General features: G+C 38.3%; 1 protein-coding gene across 13 annotated transcripts in view; it reads right to left on the bottom strand.

Moving 5' to 3' along the window:
- ENOX2 (ecto-NOX disulfide-thiol exchanger 2) overlaps positions 1 to 20,071 on the bottom strand; it is a 304,031-nt gene that overhangs the window by 55,651 nt on the left and 228,309 nt on the right. For 8 of the 13 annotated variants that reach the window (XM_082717712.1, XM_082717711.1, XM_082717707.1 and 5 more), the window contains one exon: positions 12,938 to 13,072. In XM_082717712.1, coding sequence (XP_082573838.1) covers positions 12,938 to 13,034 — 97 coding nt within the window. In that variant the 5' untranslated portion in view covers positions 13,035 to 13,072. Of the gene's footprint in view, positions 1 to 12,937; positions 13,073 to 15,417; positions 15,532 to 20,071 lie in introns of all 13 variants that reach the window. The other 5 variants (XM_082717703.1, XM_082717705.1, XM_082717708.1 and 2 more) reach the window with 1 other exon arrangement.

The raw sequence follows: 20,071 nt of genomic DNA, 5'->3' as shown, positions 1-20,071 counted from the left end.
TTTGGGAATTAGGCAGACCTGGTTTGCTTAGCAGGATGAATCTTTTGAACCTCCATTTTCTCATTTACAAATCCCTACCTTATAGGGAGCTGTGACAAATAAACAAAATGATAAATGTGATATGCTTAGCATAATGTATAGCACAAAAAATACTCGATAAATAACCATTCTCCGTGCTTTTGTTCATGCTATTCTTCCTGCCTGGAATCATCTGAGCCTCCCCAAATTCTCCCCATACTTCAAGCCTTGCCTTAAAGAACTCTTCAAGGCCATTCTCCCTGAAGAACTTTTTCCAGATATTTCTGGTTCATTCTCAAATCTGTGTTGAAAAACTGTTTTGCAGCTGTTGCCACTGAATTTTATTTTATTTTGCATCATCTTTTCATTCAGGGATGCTTCTTGGATGTGTAGGAGCCCTCACAAATGTTTTTTCTGCGAGATTCATCTACATACACAGTTTGATTTACCCTAAATCAGCATCACCACTATTCAGTGGCATAATCTCATGAGATACTATGAAAGAAATGCCACACCAGGCAGCTAGAGTGATTTACTTACCAGGCTGCCTTCCTGGAACCAAGACTCTGAGAGGACTCCATAGGCAGGAGTTCCAAAGCTTCTTGGAGAATCTGGCTGACCCCACATGAGGGGTAGAGGATTGGAGAGTGCCCCAAAGGGGAGAAAGGAGAACTGGGATCCACATAAGTTCAGTATGAGATTGGGACTCCTTGCTTAGACAACACTGTGCATCTTGGTCAATTCCAGGCAATGATGGGGAAGTTTAAAAATTTCAAGAAAGGTGCTTCGTAAGATTAGAACCTATATAGGATCTGCTCTGGACTCAGGGCACCTACCCTGATCACACTACCTACCTGGCTGGTCCTTAGCACCAGATGGGGACTTAGAGAGTATCAGGGCAGGCATTTCAAAGCATGAGGTCCCCTGAGATGTGAACCTAAGGCAATGGTCCCACTTGCCTGGGTCTAAGGGTGATACTGATTTCATTTAAATTTTGTCTCTATATCGAAACACAAGTTCTTTGAGAGAAGGGAATGCATTCTACTTCCTTATTTCCCCACTTCTCACCATTGTCCTCTGCTACAGAATGCACAATGCACTGCAAACAAAGTATTGCATAAGGAGTTCTGATAATACAAGGGTAGTTGCAGTAGCACTAGCAGGTCCGACTCCCAAAAACCTTACTCTGCTCACCACAGATGCTTGAGGGAACGATGCCTAAAAGCATGTCCTCAAGCTGGCTCTGAATCCCCTGGGTGGCTCTCTAAGATACTGAGATGGGTAGATCTAAACAGTGTAAAAAAATCTGTGGTCCATAGAGAAGCAGAACTTCAGGTATAATAGGCCCAGAAAAGTGAGTCTTATGACCAGGCAGATGGGCAGGTGGGTAGCCCATGTGCGTCTTCTATTCAAAGTCAGCGCATAAAAACTAGGACATTCCCTATCTTCCCACATGCCGAAATATCAAGACCCCAGATATGTATGAGAAGAAAAAAAGACGTCTTCCAAGAAAGAAGAAATTTTTTCTGAAAATAAATTTACTTTTACTCTAACATGTCAACTCACTTGTACACATGCATGTGGCTGTGTGCATACACACACACACACACACACACACACTCCCTTCCTTCTTCCCTGTGGCTCTCATATCTCTAGTTTCCTCCACATACTAGTTACATGACCTTAAAGAAGGTTTCTTAATATCTGGTAATATAACACTATTTCTTTTTTGATAAAAGTGGGGATAAATGATGACATTTAGCTCAAAGGATGAAAGGACAAAACAGATATGAAAACCTCTGGCATGACAGGTGGGTGTCTTGACAGTTAAGTTTCCACCCTTCCAGTCAAAACATTTGTACACATATCAATAAGTTCACTTATTCAGGCATTCATTCCCACATTCTATAAGCATTTATGATAGCTTTTTGCTTGTCAGGCTCTATGGGCGCAGGGGGTCCAGGTTTTCCTTTCCATCTTAGGCCCCTGATACCCCGTGTTTCTATGCTATAGAATAAGAGCACTGTGGTTTAAAATGCCATTTATGTCTTTGGAAAATTTGATTCCTTGTGTATATGACTTTGGAAAAATTGTTAACATTATCTCACCCATTTACAAACTGTTAATTTTCAGTAGGAAAAGATCAGATTAGATTGTGTGCCAACTAAACAATTCCATCTATTTTTCCCCTCCAACTGAAATGTTTGTCTTCTTTTTTATTGTTCTGCTTGCCTCCTCATTGTTATTCATGTAGCTCTGTCACTCACAACTCTACCTTAGCACAGATTACAGAAACATCAGTTCATTAAACAAGTTCTGCCGCTTTGGCTGAGAAAGAAATGCCTGTCTCCATGTACTGTCTACTAATAAATGAAGACAAACAAAAAACAAATACACAGGATAAATATAACTCCTGACTGATGTACTCACCACTCTGTTTGGTATGATTACATTAATATTTTATGAAATTCATTTAAAAGCAAATGTATTCATGACATATGGCTAAAGTGAGAATAGATAAACTCCCTTTCTTTCTTGTGTTCAATATGCCAAGAGTTCCATAGGCTACATTGCCTAGCAGGGCTTGCTGCAGGGCAGGTTGCACAAGACATTTCAAAGACTCCTAACACATTGATTATTCTTTTGTTTATCTTCAACCATTAAGCACCAAAGTTGATGTGAATTTCCAATGCCAACCAAGAAAATAACCATTTGAAAACACTGGACTTAAACAAGTATTGCAGAACCTGAAAAATCAAAGAAGTCCAACAATTTGAAACACACTGGGAATAGAACGTCAAGAGAAATTATCTCCCTTGTCAAGGCCTCCAGCCTGGCTTTGACAAGTACACTAATAAGTGCATAGTATTAACATTTATGTTAGGAATTCAATTTAGGAATTCAAATTCATTTTGGAGGAGATTTGAAATCATCTTATAAGGATTATGGAAAAGGCCAAGGTATTCTTCTAAAGTCCTTCCCACAATAAACACCCTGTTTTGCTTTTATACCTCTTCTTCTAGCACCTTTTCCCTACAGCCTTCTGACTCTTGGCACTGCCATGCCTGGAACTGTCATAAGGCATTGGTTTGTATTCCTTCTTCTGATTCATGAACTTCCCCAAATCTCAGTGTACTAGAGATGCTATGAATGCGGTGTTAGTTGGGCCAGCTTGCTCTTCTGCGTTGCAGCTCTACTATAAGATTTCAAGTAATACTTAATTGTAGCTTTAAACATTCCCGCTCCCTAGCAACTTAGGCGTATTCAACCTAGAGTAGTTATCTGGAAGTAAAATCATCCTCTGCTCTCCTTACACATTTGAGCCAGGGAGTTACACTGGAGGCACATACCATTTCTATGCTGCCATTCAGTGAGCCATATGTCCATCCATTCAATAGTTTGATGCCAGGCCCTGTACCAGGTGTTGGGATTGAGGGAATGAGTAAGGCAAAATCCTCGGCCTCATAGTCTAGTTTAGAAGCATTCATGCAGTTAAAATGCTGTATCACCGATTATCAACACCCAAACTGTTGGGTGCTTACAGTGTGCTAGGGCACTGTGCTAAGCATTTTATAAAATCACATTCTAGCAAACCTGTGAACTAGCTATTGTTATTATCCTTCATTTTATACAGAAATTGGGGCTCAGAGTATTTAGTTACTTGCCCATGATTACAAGCCAGTAAGAAGCAGAACTAGGATTCAAATCTAGGCTGGTCTAACTATAATGCTCCTAACCACTACACTGCCTCTCAGTATACTATGACAATTGTTTTAATGAATTAACTCAGTTATAGGTGTAAGGTGAAACAGGTATGATTAAAAACATGGCAGATGAGGGGCGCCTGGGTGGCTCAGTGGGTTAAAGCCTCTGCCTTCGGCTCAGGTCAAGATCCCAGGGTCCTGGGATCAAGCCCCACATTGGACTGTCTGCTCAGCAGGGAGCCTACTTCCCTTCCTCTCTCTCTGCCTGTCTTTCTGCCTACTTGTGATCTCTGTCTGTCAAATAAATAAATAAAATCTTAAAAAAATAAATTCTAAAAAAAAAAAAATGGCAGATGAGCAACAAAGTGCTTCCATACAATTTTTTTTTTTTTGTCCCAGTGTGACAGATTAAAGGTAGATACAAATCTTTGAGACTCCTCTCATTAAGAGGTGAGGTCTATGTTGCCCAGCCCCATTTGAATCTGGATGGGCTCCAGACTACTTTGACAGAAGAAGTCTTGTGTCTATTTTCAGGCTCAGGCCTTAAGAGAGATACCATTTCCATTTCTTGTTTCTGGGAACACCTGCTATTGAAACTTCAAGAGACTGTGTAACACGTTGGAGTATGGTTGTAGAGAGACATGTGGAGAGGGCCTTAGAGTAAATGGAAGGAGAGGAATCCAGCTGAGCTCAGTGTTTTTATCTGTCCCTTCCAAGCTGCCATGCATATGAATAAAGTTGTCTTGGAACCTCCAGACTAGCCTACCATAGCTGAGACATCCCAGTTGATACCATATGGCACAGAAGAATTGCCCATATGAGTCCTACCCAAATTCTTCTCCCAGAAACTCATAAAATAGAATAAAATGACTGTTTTTTTAATCTAAGTTATAAAATAGTTTGTCATACAGCAATAGATATATAAAGTATGCAGTATGACTAGGGAATGGGATGTGATTAGTCAATAGAGTTGGCTATTTTCAATGAATGGGGATAGTACACTAAGCACCCAAACTAGACTGATCATGATTTTTCTTAGATTATTGAAAGGAGCTTTGTGACCTTCCGAGGCCCCAGAGCCACTATCTTGAGAAACTGTTGTCACTGTACTGTTGCTGTGTGGAAGTGGGCTAGTTGAAACAATGTCAGGGGACTAACACTCCACTAGGTGGACTAAGACTACAGATGTCTACAAAACACTAGGAACCTTACAGGCTGACCATTTTTGAAGCTTGACAAAGATACCACACATGCCAATTTCATGGTTCAGTCCTTGATATTTTCTGGCAGGATGGCTCACGGTGGTGTTCTTCCTATAAAATGCAAACTCCATTTTTGTGGCAGACGAAGAGGGATGGTGTCCATAATACTACTACTCATTAATTCAGTGTACATTAATTTCTAGGTAATGATTTGTTTTTATACATATCATCTCATTTAATCCTCGTAACTCTAAGGAATGGGCAATATATTACTCACCATTTTACAGATAAGGAAACTGAGGCTCAGAATTAACACTGTAAGTCCATTTAGTAGGTGGCTTTTACTAACCATACTCTCAGCCATTACTCTATATTGCTTCCCACAAAGTCCATGGATCCACAGGAATAAAAAGATACTCTTTGTCAGATTAAACTCTGTTTCTAACTACTCAACCTGTAGCAGGCCTTCAGATATTTATGTCCAAAAGGCTATCATCCAGTTGCTTATTTCTATACCTAGAACTTCCTGTTGAGATGTTTGATCTATGTATTGCCACACTATTAGGTAATTTAGAAGCTTCTGTTTTAAATCCATTGTTTCAACTTTGACCCACATAAGAAGTTGAAACTGTGGCAGTGTATGAAGTAGAAGTGGGCAAAGGTAGGAGATGACACATTTACTGTTGCTCTTACCTTTTTAGAACCGGGCCTGGTTCTGGCTAGCTGGGAGCCCCTTCATGCCCTCAGAATGCTCTGCTGAACTTAGTGACTTCTCCCCATTCAAGGGCTGCCCTGCCCATAAAGGTACTTCTATTCTGTTAGATGTTCCAGAGACTCTTTAAGCACCACGGGGTAGTTTGCACTCACAGTAAAACCACTGTAATGCAACCACAGATTAGGCTAAAATAAGTGCTCCAAATAGGATCTAAATATATTAAGAGAATTAGGATTCCAATTCAGGTATACATTTCTGGGACATTATTGCTTTTTCTTTAGAGTTCCTACAAAATTCACTGGAAAATTAAGAATTATGCCTAGGTATTAAGAAATTTTAACCCATTACAGTCTTGACTGCCTCCTCTTCATGCAAATCCTCAAAAAGACTTTTCAAGCCATCATTTGCCCACTGAGGTGAAGAGAGAATACATATTTCTACGACAGCCTGGCTGCACTGTGAGATGATCCTGCAGTTATCACTAGTCCTCTTGGAAATCGGGCACAAGTCTCCACATTTTTGCATAATGACTCTCAAGTTCTACCAATATTTGCCTGCTTCTGCAGAAGATCATCCAAACCCTTGCTTCAGGCCAGCCGGAAAGTTGAAGCAGGGCCTGGTTCATGTACAACGGCAAATAAGGTAGCAAACTAGGCTTGGGTGGGTTATATGTTATGATTTTAGTTCACAAAGACTCACCCTAGTAAGTCTCAACTTTGATTTCAAATTTCTACTAATGAAGCTTTATTTCTTTAGTATAAATTTTTGCAAATATCTACTTTTTCTAGCCAATCTTCCACCTATTCCTTCCTATTTATTTATACTGTGTTCTTGCCTTGTTGGAACATTTGACAGATTCAGGATCATGACTTTGACTCTCATCATGGGATGTTGTGAACACCTGTAGAGGGGCATTAGTGAGGACATTTCACACTACATCTGTGGTTCCCAGATTTCAAGATTTTAGAGAGGAATAAAATAAAATTACATACATGTATAAATTTAATTATCGCCCTCTTAATTTGCCAAGAGGTGTGGAGAAAAATAGCAGAAACTAGCCAGTGTACCATTTGCACAGTTCATAAAAGACAGAATATTTTAAAACCAAAAATATAGAAAGTCTATAATCTCAGAATAAAGAACAGTGCTTTCAATTGTGCAAATTTAGCTTTATGTAGAAATCACTGTATTTTTTGGTTCTTACATTTTGCAACAAACTAGGGAAAGTAATTGACTAGTCCTGGGCTACACACCCATGCTTGGGCTTCAGAAATCACTCAGCTACCACACTTAGTCTCCATTCCTATATATGAAGCTCCCTGTGAAAAGATTTTTTCAGAACACAAATATCAAACACACACAAAATTGGGAAGGGCTATGAAAAGTTTGACTTCTCTGAGGTTTGGTGTATTTTTTCCTCATGGAAAATGCAAATTATGTAATTGATCAGGTTTCCCTTTTTGTTTTGGTTATTTGGTCACTGTATGGCTCACCTTTAGAAATTGGGTAGGATCCTATAACCTACACATCTGAATTCTAATTAACCTCCCTACCTGGTCTTCACCTCTGATACTCATTTATATTTTCCTAGATGCTGGTTTATTTTACTTATAATTTTTCTTTTTTATTATAACCTTACTTACAAGCTGCCTCAAAGTCTTTATGGAATGGGGTGATGTAATTCCACTCAACATTTAATCATTATCCCTGTACCATACGCTATTACATACTTTTCAGTCATTGATGCATCATTTCCGCTTCCTGGACCATCCTTAGCTCTTTTTTTCCCTCCTGCCACATTCCTATACATCCCTGGATTCTGAACGAAAATATTACCACTTCTGTGAATGTTCCTAGATCATGACCACTTACCTATCACTTCCCCTCATCCTATACTGGCTAAAACAGTACTTTTCTGTATGTTTCTATGTAGACATTTGTTACATTGTAGTGTCGTGATACTGACTTTGCTGCCTCTGCTACTGGACTTTGAGCTTGAAGGCAAGGATTGAGCCATGCCCATTTTGGATCCCCCTGACCCTAGCTCAATATACTTTTAATGAATGGATGGATGAATAAAAGCACAAATGAACAAAATGGATAGGAAGTCTCTGATTTGTCATTCAAGAGGCATCTCATACATGAGATATATTAGAGAGAAAACATGGGGGTTCTAAAAGTACTGAGGCCAGTATGAAGGCAGGAATCTTGTCCTTTTTGTTCATTGCTTTATCCCTAGGGCTTCTCACAGTACCTCACATATAGCAGACCTCAGTAAATATTTCTTGTATGAATGAATGTGCAAATGATATCACTTGGCCACGTTTTATAATAGTTTCCACGGGGAGTCTTGAGAATATGATCACTGGGTAGGCTTTAAGCTTGTTTTATGGAGGCACTAATTCTGTTTGTTCTAGTGTTTTACATGTCATTGGCTTTCAGTGAAGTGTCCACCATGCAGATGAATAGTGCTCTCCTTTCTCAGGATTTCAACCTTATCTGCCACTGAAGGCATATTCTTTTTGTGGAAGATATTAAAAATAATGGAACCACAAATCTGACTCTCCTTGGAGAGCTTGGAGAGCAGTGGCCTGTCATGTGTCACACATCCCATTCTTTCTTTCTGTTCCCATCAGAGTTGGCCTTCTGGGTTCAGTGAGAGCTGTCTTCTTCTTCTCCCCCCACGCTTTTTTTTTAAGATTTTATTTTTTTGAGAGGGGAGAGAGTATGGGGGGTGCAGAGAGAGAGAGGGAGAAGCAGGGAGCCTGATGGGGGGCTTGATCCCAGGACCCCTGGATCACAACCTGAGCCAAAGGCAGATGCATAACTGACTGAGCTACCCAGGCATCCTGAGAACTGTCTTCTTAAAAAGGACAATGCCCATGGATGGGCAGTGTCTTGCTCTGGGAATAAGATCCATAAGTACATACTTTCCAACATCTCCTATTATGGAGGTGACACAGTCAATAAAGTGGAGACACCATAATAAAAGACTCTCTCCTTTGGGACTTCATAGGCTCCATATTTGGATGCTAAGGATATTTTAATTGAGGGGAAAATAAAGGAAGCAGCACACAGTATTCAATAATTGGTTCATTCTTGGATTCATCTGCAATGATGGGCAGAACAATACTCCTTAAACAGAAGGTCTGACTCTTTTTGGTCCCTCTCTTCATGTGAAAACTAACATTAGTCTTATTTGACCAGCTTGGAAAAACAAATATTCCTGCAGGAAAGACAGCTGCCAGTCAGAGGGAACCTCCTAATCTGCCATCATTATGGCTTAACTTTACTGAACAGCAGCTGTACAAAACACTATGTTAGATGAAAGGGAGCTCCCAACCAAACCCCAGAGTTGGCCTGTTTCTGCTCCCCACTGCCCTGATGACAAGTATGTGTCCAAGAGACTCAGCTTCCATGACAGTATGGATTTGAGCTCTCCAGGGCAAGTCAAGAAAGCTTATGTATCATTTGTTTTTCATCAGTGCCGAAAGCCTTTTCTGTTGTCACAGGTCAGATGAGACAGCACACAAAAAAAGGTCTGCTGTCTCAGTAGGAAACCTAAGGGGCAGAAAAGTTGTTAAATTACTGAGCCATTAGTGGGTGACCTCAGGAAAAAGTTCCATGTGGCTCATTGGCTGCCATTTCCATTTTAAGGAATCTTGAGGGGCAGAGAGAGGATTGGGGACGTTTTAGCCCATTTGGTTAAAATGTTACATAATAAAGATGATAGGGACACTTTCCCAAAACCTGGAAAAAAGAAGGGTATGCAGCATTGGAGTGTGGTGCCAACCTTCCATTTCTGTGGACACCCCCTCAGATTTACAGGGAGCAGTCAATGGTGCCATCATCCAGCACCTTTCCTGGGGAAGATTTTGTTTCTGCATTCACTACACTTCATTGTTGCTAAGAATACAAATGAGACATAATTCAATTTTTTGTGAGCCATATATCAGATGTGAACTTGAGACAGTAATAATTGTTAAGTTCACTGAGAGGTTATTGTGAACCAGGCATCATTCCAGGACTTTAACATACTTATTTACTCATTAATCTTCACAACAACCCTATGACATAGGTGCTATTATTATCTTTGTCTTACAGATGTAGAAACTGAGGCCTAGAGATGTTTGGTAAATTGCCAGTGTTCACACAGCTACTTAATGGTAGAACACAGATTTATTTGAACCTAGGCAATCCAGAACCAGAATCCATGTTCTAATCTCAGTTGTTAAACTGACTTCCTAAAATAATTTTCTCCTCCTTAACAGAGGAGAAAAATTAGTTCACCCAAAATTCAAGCAATTTTACAGGTAGCTTCACAAAGTATGTCTCAGCCCAATACTACTGTCCCACGTATTTTTAAGACAAGAAGGGCACTACTAACCTAAGTATCCGTATTTCTGGGTAGCTCAGTCAGTTCAGCATCCAACTCTTGTTTTGGGCTTTAGGTCACCATGGCAGGGTGGTGTAATAGAGCCTGGGGTGGGACTCTTGGGACTCTGTGCTCAGCGGGGAGTCTGCTTCTCTCCTCCTCTGTCTGTCCCTTCCCTCTCTCATGCGCACAGCCTCTCTCTCTCTTTCTCAAATAAATAAATGAGTAAATCTTTAAAAAATATCTGCATTTTTAAGACCTGGTTTCCAAAAAGTCAAATAACTTTCCTTAGAGCAGAGCTAAAAGATCACTGAATCACAAAGTTGAAGGAGACCCTGAGAATCTATTTCTTCATAGTGCTTAAGAAAATAGGATATAGAGAAAAGGGGCTAGAAGTAGAAATTAAAATCACTCTCAGCGCTTCAAATGTCTCATTGGAAGTGGATGTGAGGAACACTCATTAGAGCTGACAGTGGCTGCACAGCACCCAAATGCTTTCAATTTAAGTGGCAGCTTAGCAGCCATTTGAAGGAGGTATTTTAGTATTTCCTTTATCTTAAACAGAATATAGTACCACTAATAGTAATAATACTAATAAACCTTTATGGAGCGCTTATTATAGGCCAAACATTGAGCTAAGTATATTATTTAATCTTCACAATAATCCTATGAAGTAGATACTATAGTTATTCCTATTTTAGAGATGAGGGAACTGAGGTACAGACTGGTCAAGTAACTAGAGAGAGGGCATATAGCTAGCAAGCAGCACAGCAAGGATCCCAAACCCAAGTAGTCTGTCTTTGAGGCCTATGTTGTTAAATACTAAGCAAGATACCTTCTCTGCAAGAACAACCCTCTGAGTTACTGTTAAGAAAATGTACCCAGTTTTTTAGGCCAATTATTGTCCCCAGCATAAGCTTTGGGCCTATAATGATGGTTTGGATGATTTTGTTGCTCTCAATGCTAAGCTTTTCTCCCACCACATTATAGACGGGTGGCTAAGTATCAAAGATTACTGTGTGAGCACAGGTTTATGTTTTGATGTGGTAATTTACAAATTATCTGCTATAACTCACATAGAGTCCCCTTGGCATCAGAGCAGATATGGCCTCAACATTTTTCCCAGGTCATAGATCCATACAGTTCAGATTTCCATAAACTCTATAGTATAAGAGATTGTGACTCAGGACAACTCCATATGGAGCTATAAAATAATATATAATGTTTTAGTTTAAATTGTATTACAGTGAAATAATGAAGAACTAAATTTAAAGACCTATTACACCCTTTAGAAATATCTGTAAGAAATATATTAACAATGATTTTAAAGTATTATAATAACCAACATGTCTGAGCACTAACTAAGTGCCAGGCATCATTCTAAGCACAATTAATTGTCACAAAACCCCTAGGGGTTAAGTATTATTAGTCTGATTTTATGAATGAAAAAACTGAGTCTCCTAGAAGATATTTAACAACTCAAAATAAAGTAGTGAAAGAAATAGGCTTGGAAGTCAGGCAGATTGACTCCAGTTCTGAGCGCTTAACTATTATGTAATACTGGCTCCTGCCATAGCACCTGCTGATTCCAGATTGCCCCCAATAGTCATTCAAAACCCAAGGAGATCAATGGTCCAATCATTCGGCCCTCAAAGGATCCCTGGTTGCTCATTTCAAACATGTTGGTCTAACGGAGCAGGATGCGATCTAGTCAACTATAGTCGAGAGCATGAAGTATAGTTCGATGGGAGAGTTCTTTGCCTCTGACATATATAAAATCCAAGTTCCTTTGCTCTCCACCCATTTCTCGTTCACATATTTTTTTCTTTATATTTGGCTACTTTAATGCTGGTTTCCCAGTTTCTATGTAATCACATTTCTTAATTTATTATTAAGATTATTAAGCATCATTGCCTTCCCTACCACGTTCCCATTATAACTTACAAGGATTCAAAATCTGAACTGGAGTTGTGAAATTATTTTGGGGGGAGTGGGGGTCATTAACTATATAAACAAATGGCACAACAAAGCGGCATCACTCTAGATCCATTTCTCAACTTTACTGTATTTGTCAATAACCTGGGGATCATGTTAAAATACAGCTTCTGATTCAGTAGCTCTGAGCTGGGGTTGAAAATTCTGGGCTTCTTAACACCTGGATTATGCAGATTATATTTTGAGTAGCAAGGTACTTGATCAGCCTGGTTCTGTCATTCATTTAAGAAGGATCACAATTAAATGAACCTGGGGAGATTAATGTTTAGGGTATTTTAAAAGAACCCAACCAAGGCTTCCTGAGATGGCAATTTCCTAATGTCTTCACAAATCCATTTTAATAGTTAATAGTTCTGAAAGCACAGAAGACTTCTTTGTGTGTGTTTAAACCAAATGCTTCAGATGCTGTGGCATTTTTCTTCTGATTTTATCTTTAGTGGAGATGGCATTAGTACACCATGCCCATTCTCTTACTGGTTACTTTGTTTAAAAAAATTGAAACAGTTACTCAATATGAACAACTTTGGGATGGTCCCACCATCTCCTTTTCCCCACTTTATGAATCTGATTTTTGAGATGTCTAAGTCAAATCTCATTTCCACTCCGTGTTTGTCTCCTCTAAATCTATAAAATTAAATAAACTTTGTAATTCCCTGCCAAATCTTGTTGTCTTTTATTTCAATGAGCTATTTAAATATTTAATGATCATATCCTGCATCATATATATTCCTACCTTGCCCATAGTGCAATAGGGAGTATACTAGTAACTTCTGGCCACCCATCCCACAAAGCTCATATTACAAAAAATGCACACTCTAGGCAGAATCTGGTAAATGCCAACTTCAAAAGAAGTTGTGTCATACTGTTATATTTATTACCACATGGCCAATAAAAAGAAACACTTGTGATGTGATTAAAAATAGCATACCAGGTAAAATTGGTTGTCCAGCGATTCCCAATGGTGCCATTCCAAGATTATTCATTGCTGTGGCCCATGCAGTTGGATCGGACATAGGTAGTGTCATTGCAGTGGAATCCACATTCAGAGTTCTACTATTATCAGCTAAAGAGAAATGACAAGCAAAATAATTTGTTGTATTAAGGTTTCAGTATGTAGTCTGCTTAACAAACTGTCAAACTCTTTACAGAAATGGACTAATGGATAAATGGTAGTTAGGGCTTTAACTCCAGCTCTTTACAAGGGTTAAAATGATACGGCTTGAATTGGCAGTAAGTCACAGAATTTGAAAGCAGTTTACCAGATGGCATTTTAGTGTGTTTCTTTCTCTCTGCTCCCTCTGTTCCTTCCTTCCCTTGTGTTTTTTTTTTTTTAATGAAGACTTTATTTTTTTAGAGCGGTTTTAGGTTCACAGCAATATTAAGGAGAAGTTACAGAGATTTCACATGGGCCCCTTGCCCCCCCACACATGCACAGTCCCTTCATTATCAACATTTTGCACCAGAGAAGCACATTTTTGACAACTGATGAGTCTACACTGATGCATCATAATCACCTAAATGCCATAGTTTACTTTAGGGTTCACTCTGGGTGTTGTACATTCCATGGTTTTGGACAAATATATAATAACATGTATACATCATTATGGTATCATACAGAATATTTTCACTGCCCTAAAAATTCTCTGTGCTGTGCTTGCTTATTCACCCTTCCCTGCCCCCAACCCCTGGCCATACTTATCTTATTCCATCTCCATAATTTCACCTTTTCTATAATGTCATATAGTTTGAATCATACAACATGCAGTCTTTTCAGATTGGCTTTTCTCACTTGGTAGTATGCATTTAATGTTCCTCTGTGTCTTGTCATGGTCTGATAGCTCATTTCCTTTTAGTCCTGGATAATATTCCATCATATGGATGCACCAGAGTTTATCCATTCACCTACTGAAGGACAGTGCAGTTGTTTCTAAGTTTTGACAATTACGAATAAAACTACTATAAACATACATGTGCACATTTTTGTGTGGGCATAAGTTTTCACCACCTTTGGGTAAACACCAAACAGCACAATCAGTGGACTGTACTGAGAGCATGTTTAGTTTTATAAGAAACTGTCAACCTGTCTTCCAAAGTACCTGTACCATTTTGCATTCCCATCCGCAATAAATGAGAGTTTCTGTTGCTCCATAGCATCACCAGTATTTAGTGTTGTCAGAGTTCTGGATTCTGGCCACTCTAATAGTTGTCTAGTGGTATTTATTGTTTTACTTTGCATTTTCCTGATGGTACATAATGTGGAGCATCTTTCCATATGCTTATTTTCTATCTGCATATCTTTTTAAATGAGGTATCTATTAAAGTTTTTTTTTTGACAGGTTTTAAAATTGGGTTGTTTTCTTACTGTGTTTTAAGATTTCTTTGTATATTTTAGACAATAGTCCTTTATCAGATGCATATTTTGCAAATATTTTCTACCAGTCTGTGGCTTGTATTCTCAGTCTCTTTACAGTGTCTTCTGCAAAAGAGAAGATTTTAATTTTAATGAACTCCAGCTTATCAATAATTTCTTTAATGGATCATGACTTTGGTGTTGTATTTAAAGCCATCACCATATCCAAGGTCCTTTAGGTTTTCTCTTATGTTATCTGCTAGGAGTTTTATAGTTTTGCATTGCACATTTAGGTCTATGATCCATTTTGAGTTAATTTTTGTGATGTGTATGAAATCTGGGTCTAGATTTTTTTTTTTTTTTTGGTATGTGAATTTCCAGTTCTTGCACATTTGTTGGAAGAGACCATCTTTGCTCCATTGTATTGCATTTACTCCTCTGCCAAAGATCAGTTGACTCTATTTGTGGAGTCTATTTCTCTATTCTACTCCACTGATCTACTTGTCTATTATTTCACCAGTACCACAGTGGCTTGATCACTGTAGCTTTATAGTAAATCTTGAAGTTGGGTAGCATCAGCCTTCCAACTTTGTTCTTCTTCAATATTGTGCTGGGTATTCTGGGCCTTTTGCCTCTCCATATAAACTTAAGCATCAGTTTGTTGATATACACAGAATAACTTGTTTGGATTTTGATGGGGACTGCATCAAATCAAGTTGAGAAGAACTGACATCTTGGCAGTACTGTGTCTTCCTATCAATGGACATGAAATATCTCTCCATTTATTTTGTTCTTTGAAATCTTTTTTGTTGTTTTTGTTTTAAAGATTTTATTTATTTGACAGAGAGAAAGAGACAGCGAGAGAGGGAACACAAGCAAGGGGAGTGTGAGAGGGAGAAGTAGACTTCCCATTGAGCAGGGAGCCCAGGGTCCTGGGATCATGCCCTGAGCCGAAGGCAGAGGCTTCACCGAATGAGCCACCCAGGTACCCCAGTTCTTTGATTTCATTCATCAAAGTTTTATAGTTTTCTGTTTTTTCCCCCCCCAACTGTATATACCATAGGAGTTTGGGATGCTTCTCATTCTTCTCATAGTCTAGTTGAATTACAATTACTTCAGCAGCTTCCATCCAAATTACTCATGCATGCAAACGAAGAAAAATCATCCAAGGGCTTCCATAGTAGCAATAAGAAATGAAAAATTATATTTTTGATGTTATTTCATATCTTTGAGGGAGTAGCATTGAATAGAAATGGATACACAATCTACAGATATCAAATTAGCCAACTAAATGTTTGGGGAATTAGGGGTACATCAGAGAGTATAGATAGAAGCAGATAGAATACATAGTCCCTGCCTTCAAAGGTTCTACAATCTAACTTAAGAGACCAGTGATGGTGGTAATGATTATTACTATTATCACTACTCTCACCACCTTCATCCATTACTACCAATAATTATTGAACACTCACTACGTGCTAGGTAAAGCACTTGGCATGCATTATTCTCATTTAACTTTTAAAACAACTTTACAGGAGGAACTATTTATATCTCAATTTAATAGATGAGAGGATTTTATTTATTTTTAAAGATTTGTTTATATTAGAGAGAGTGTGTGCACGTGAGAGAGTGGGGGAGGGGTAGAGAGGGAGATTATCTTTAAGCAGACTCCCCACTGAGCAGGAGCATGATTGGGGCTGGATCCCAGGACCCATGAGATCACAATCTGAACCAAAACCAAGAGTCAGATGCTTAACTCACTGAGCCACCTAGGTATCCCTAATAGATGAGAGGCTTTTGAAGATCACCTATGTTGTCTGAGGTCACCCAGGTTATATACTTTTAGCCACTTCGCTTTATTATCTCCAGTGAACAATTAAGAATCAAAGAATTGAATGGAATTGACCAGAAATGTTATTGAAGTTTATGGAATGAAAAGTTACTGTGGCTTGAGTAGGTGGGAAAGACTTCATGGAGAAGATAGGATTTGAACAAATGGGCCAGATTTCTATAGAGCATGTCTTGAGTGATGGGTAGTTATTAGATACAGAAGCAAGAGGGGAGTGATGACATAAACAGACATTGAACTGGGTTATATGTGCGTGTGCATGTATATACTTCATAGTTGGGAGATATATAATCATAAGTCATTGGAGCACAGAAAGACTTATTTTGGGAAATTTCCCTCTGATTAATTATTGCCTTAGAAAAATCTTTCCATGGCTCTTCTCTTACCTCTCATGTACACTCCTGCCAATTATACTCCTGAAGGCAACCCTTCTAATAGTAGCTTGCTATTTGCTAACATCTATCACATCGTTCTAACCTGGGAACATAAGGATGATTCTTTTTTTTTTTTTTAAGAAAAGTGCTATTTTGGGCACTAAATGATCAGAACAAGTAAATGCAAATGTCCAGAAACATTATTTCTGAAATATTAGTTTTTATCATTCTTCTATGCTGTCTATGTATCTTCTCCATAAACCACTGCCTCCGCCCCCACACAGAGTGACTAATGGCCTTAAGCATTTGTTACTATAGTCAGAAGTCACATTTCAGAACTGGCAATTTCTCTATGGGTAGTAACTCTAGCCCTCATACCCAGTTTTCAGTGCTCTCCTATGAAGGCATATTATGGCTAGAAACAGTCTCCTTGTAAATGTTATTAAGGAAACAAACATGGGGCATCAAATATCCTTTGGGTCAAGAGTTTACATATTGATTATTTGGGTCAAGAGTTTACATATTGATTATTTGGTTCAACTGAACACCCAATCTCCAGTCCAGGTGAGACACGTTTTAGGGAATATTATAGCTGGAAGGGGCCTTTTTAGATCACTGAATATGCACCCTGATTTTCTCTAATAGCTGCAGAATGACTTCAAGAGGAAACATCTAGGTTTAGAAGGACTGGGCCCCCATACCAAAAATACTTTCTTGCAAGAGTCTGGCTCCTCATTGGCTCTGTAGTTCTGGGAAACATAAGAGAATCAGGAATTTTTTTTTAATTAACATATAATGTATTATTTGCTTCAGGGGTACAGGTCTGTGAATCTTCAGTCTTACACAGTTTACAGCATTCACCATAGCACATACCCTCCTCAATGTCCTTAACCCAAGAATTATTCTTAATAAAGAATTCTGAGATCAAAAAATGAGAATTTACAACGTACCAACCTAGCCAAACTCTGGACTAATTTCTGGGGAGGGGAGAGAATTATCTAAATTATCAGTTTTTTTTAAAAAAAAAGATGTACAGTATTACTATTTTAAAAATATATATTAATTCAAAGTGCCTATTAAAATGTTAGCAAGTAGAGTTCCTGATAGGCTTGTTTACATGAACCAGATGGTTTAGATAAGGACCATGTGTAATTAACAGCATTATTTTGCTATGATAAATTCAGTTCTTAAATTCTTAAGGAGCTCTGCTTTTTCATTTCCCTCTATTCCCCCAACACCCATCTCTACCTGTCAAATCCTACTCATTTTTCACGGGTCATCTGAAATGTTACCTTGTCTGTGAAACCACCTCCCTGGAATCAATTACTCCCTCCTAGTGTATTATCATTAACATTTTATCTAGAATTTGGTTTTTATGTGTTTGCTTATTCTCTCACTCTTTTCCCCTAAACCAAACTTTTATTGAGTCTTACTAATATGTCAGGTCATGTGTTAGTGACTAGAAATATGGAGATGAATAAAATTCATTTACTGCTCTGGAAAAACTCATAATACAATGAGAGCATGACATACAAACAACTAAATATAAATTATTTTAATAAGTGCTGCAGTAAAACTATGAGGAAAGTGCTATGAGAATAGAGAAGGAATAATTAAATCTGCTGGAATGGCTTTTGGTTGTGTTTGGGGCACAGAGAGAAAGAGGAACACTAGGGAAGGTTTCACTGTGTAAGAATAATTTGAAATGAGTCTTTAAGGAGGGATAGAATTTTCCTCCAGGTAGTAAATGGAGGATTAGGGTTTAAGGGCATTCCAGGAAGCAAGAATAACTGAACATTATCATCGACTGCCTTGAATTATAGTCTCTCTTGAATTACATGTTTCTCTTCTGCTAGCTAGCCTGTGTGCTCCTTTACATAAGGGACTTGGTTTTAGGTGTCTTTGTTTCTTTTCAGTGTCTGGTATAAAGTAGGAATTCAAGAAAAATTTGGATGAATGAATAAGAAAGTCAACTTACATTGATTTTAGGCAAAAAGCAATCCATGCAGTGGCAACTGATTATTTATATACCTTTTCAGAATGATAAAATTGTCTTAAAAGGGATAGCATATTTGCTAAACTAATTCTCTTTCCAGGACAACTGAATTGACATGTAGAAATTTACTGAGGGTTACAACTAGAGATAGATGAACCCAACTAATAATTTAGTTTGATAGCATTAGCTATAATCTTTCTCCCATATAGGCACAGTCGTACATATCAGCAAGCTTGTAAATTTTTACTTTCAAAGAGAAATCCCAGATGATCTTCTGTCTGGCAGCAATCTGGATTTAAGGTCTGCAGTAACAAAATATGCTGTGCTGAACATCTGTTTAGAATCATCACTTAATGGTGGAAAAGTTAAGTCCAGACCTGATTCACTTTCTAGACTAAAAACGGACATCTAGCAATTTCCAGTGTGTTATGAAAGTCATCCCATGTCACTAAAGGAAGAGATTGCTCATTTCCCCGTAAGTCCTACATTCACTGGCAGTGGCCAAGAATATTGAGAAGTCAAGTATCAAGTGCTGTCAAATAGTCTTCAAAATTCCTTACCCATCTGAAGAACATTTCCTGCTATGCTGGTTTTCTGTTCTGCCTTGTGTGGCGACTCCTCAAGATCACAAGTTGTAGAGTAATTGTGAATGAATGCCTTCTAGGGTAAGTTGATTGAATTTATGGCACTTTGGAGCAAAAGTTCATTAGTGCCAGAAGAATAAAATACTTGGAAGTAATTAGCCATTTTAACTTGGTATTGCTCCATAACTATCAAGTCATTGCCATCTGTTTATTTTTATATTATACTTCAGTTGATTGAACTAGTCAATTATTGTCAGTTATTTGATCTTGAAGAAAACACACACACACAGACACACACATACATACACATTCTGTGATACACCCATTCTGTAGTAGAATTAATTATTTCATATGTTTCCTTTATTTCCTTTGAAACAAGTTCAGTATGTTGGTGTTATCTCATCAACCATACTCTTTTTATTAAGACAAAGCTGTCCTTCTCTGGCAATTTACTCTCCTGTAATTCTCTTTTTTATGCCCAGGCTTATATCCATTGGCTTTTATGCTTGCCGTAATTTTATTACACAGTATTGTGCAAAGCTGAGGAGAGAGTTTTGTCAACCAGCATTTATGGAAGGTTTGTTAAGCGTAGGAAGCAATCTTGCCTAGTGATAAAGAATATGCATTTGAGAGTCAGATGATTTGGGACCAGAGTCTAGCTCTACTAAGTAACCATAATATGCTCATTCTGTTTCTCCCTTTTCTTTTCTTCTTGCCGGTCTGCCTTCCAGCCTTCCTTTTATATTTGCTGTATGCTCACTGAACATTTTCTATGTGTCAGGGTCCATCCTAGACATTGAAGACAATATGGTGAGTCAAACAGGCCTTAACCTTGTTCTTATGAAGCTCTCTAGTGCAAGAGGGAGATATTAAAATACAGACAAACATAAAATAATTACATACTATGGT

This window comes from Mustela nivalis (assembly GCF_964662115.1).
Source record: "Mustela nivalis genome assembly, chromosome: X".
NCBI lineage: Eukaryota > Metazoa > Chordata > Mammalia > Carnivora > Mustelidae > Mustela > Mustela nivalis.
Note: the sequence above shows the minus strand (reverse complement) of the source record. Positions and strands in the feature narration are given on the sequence as shown.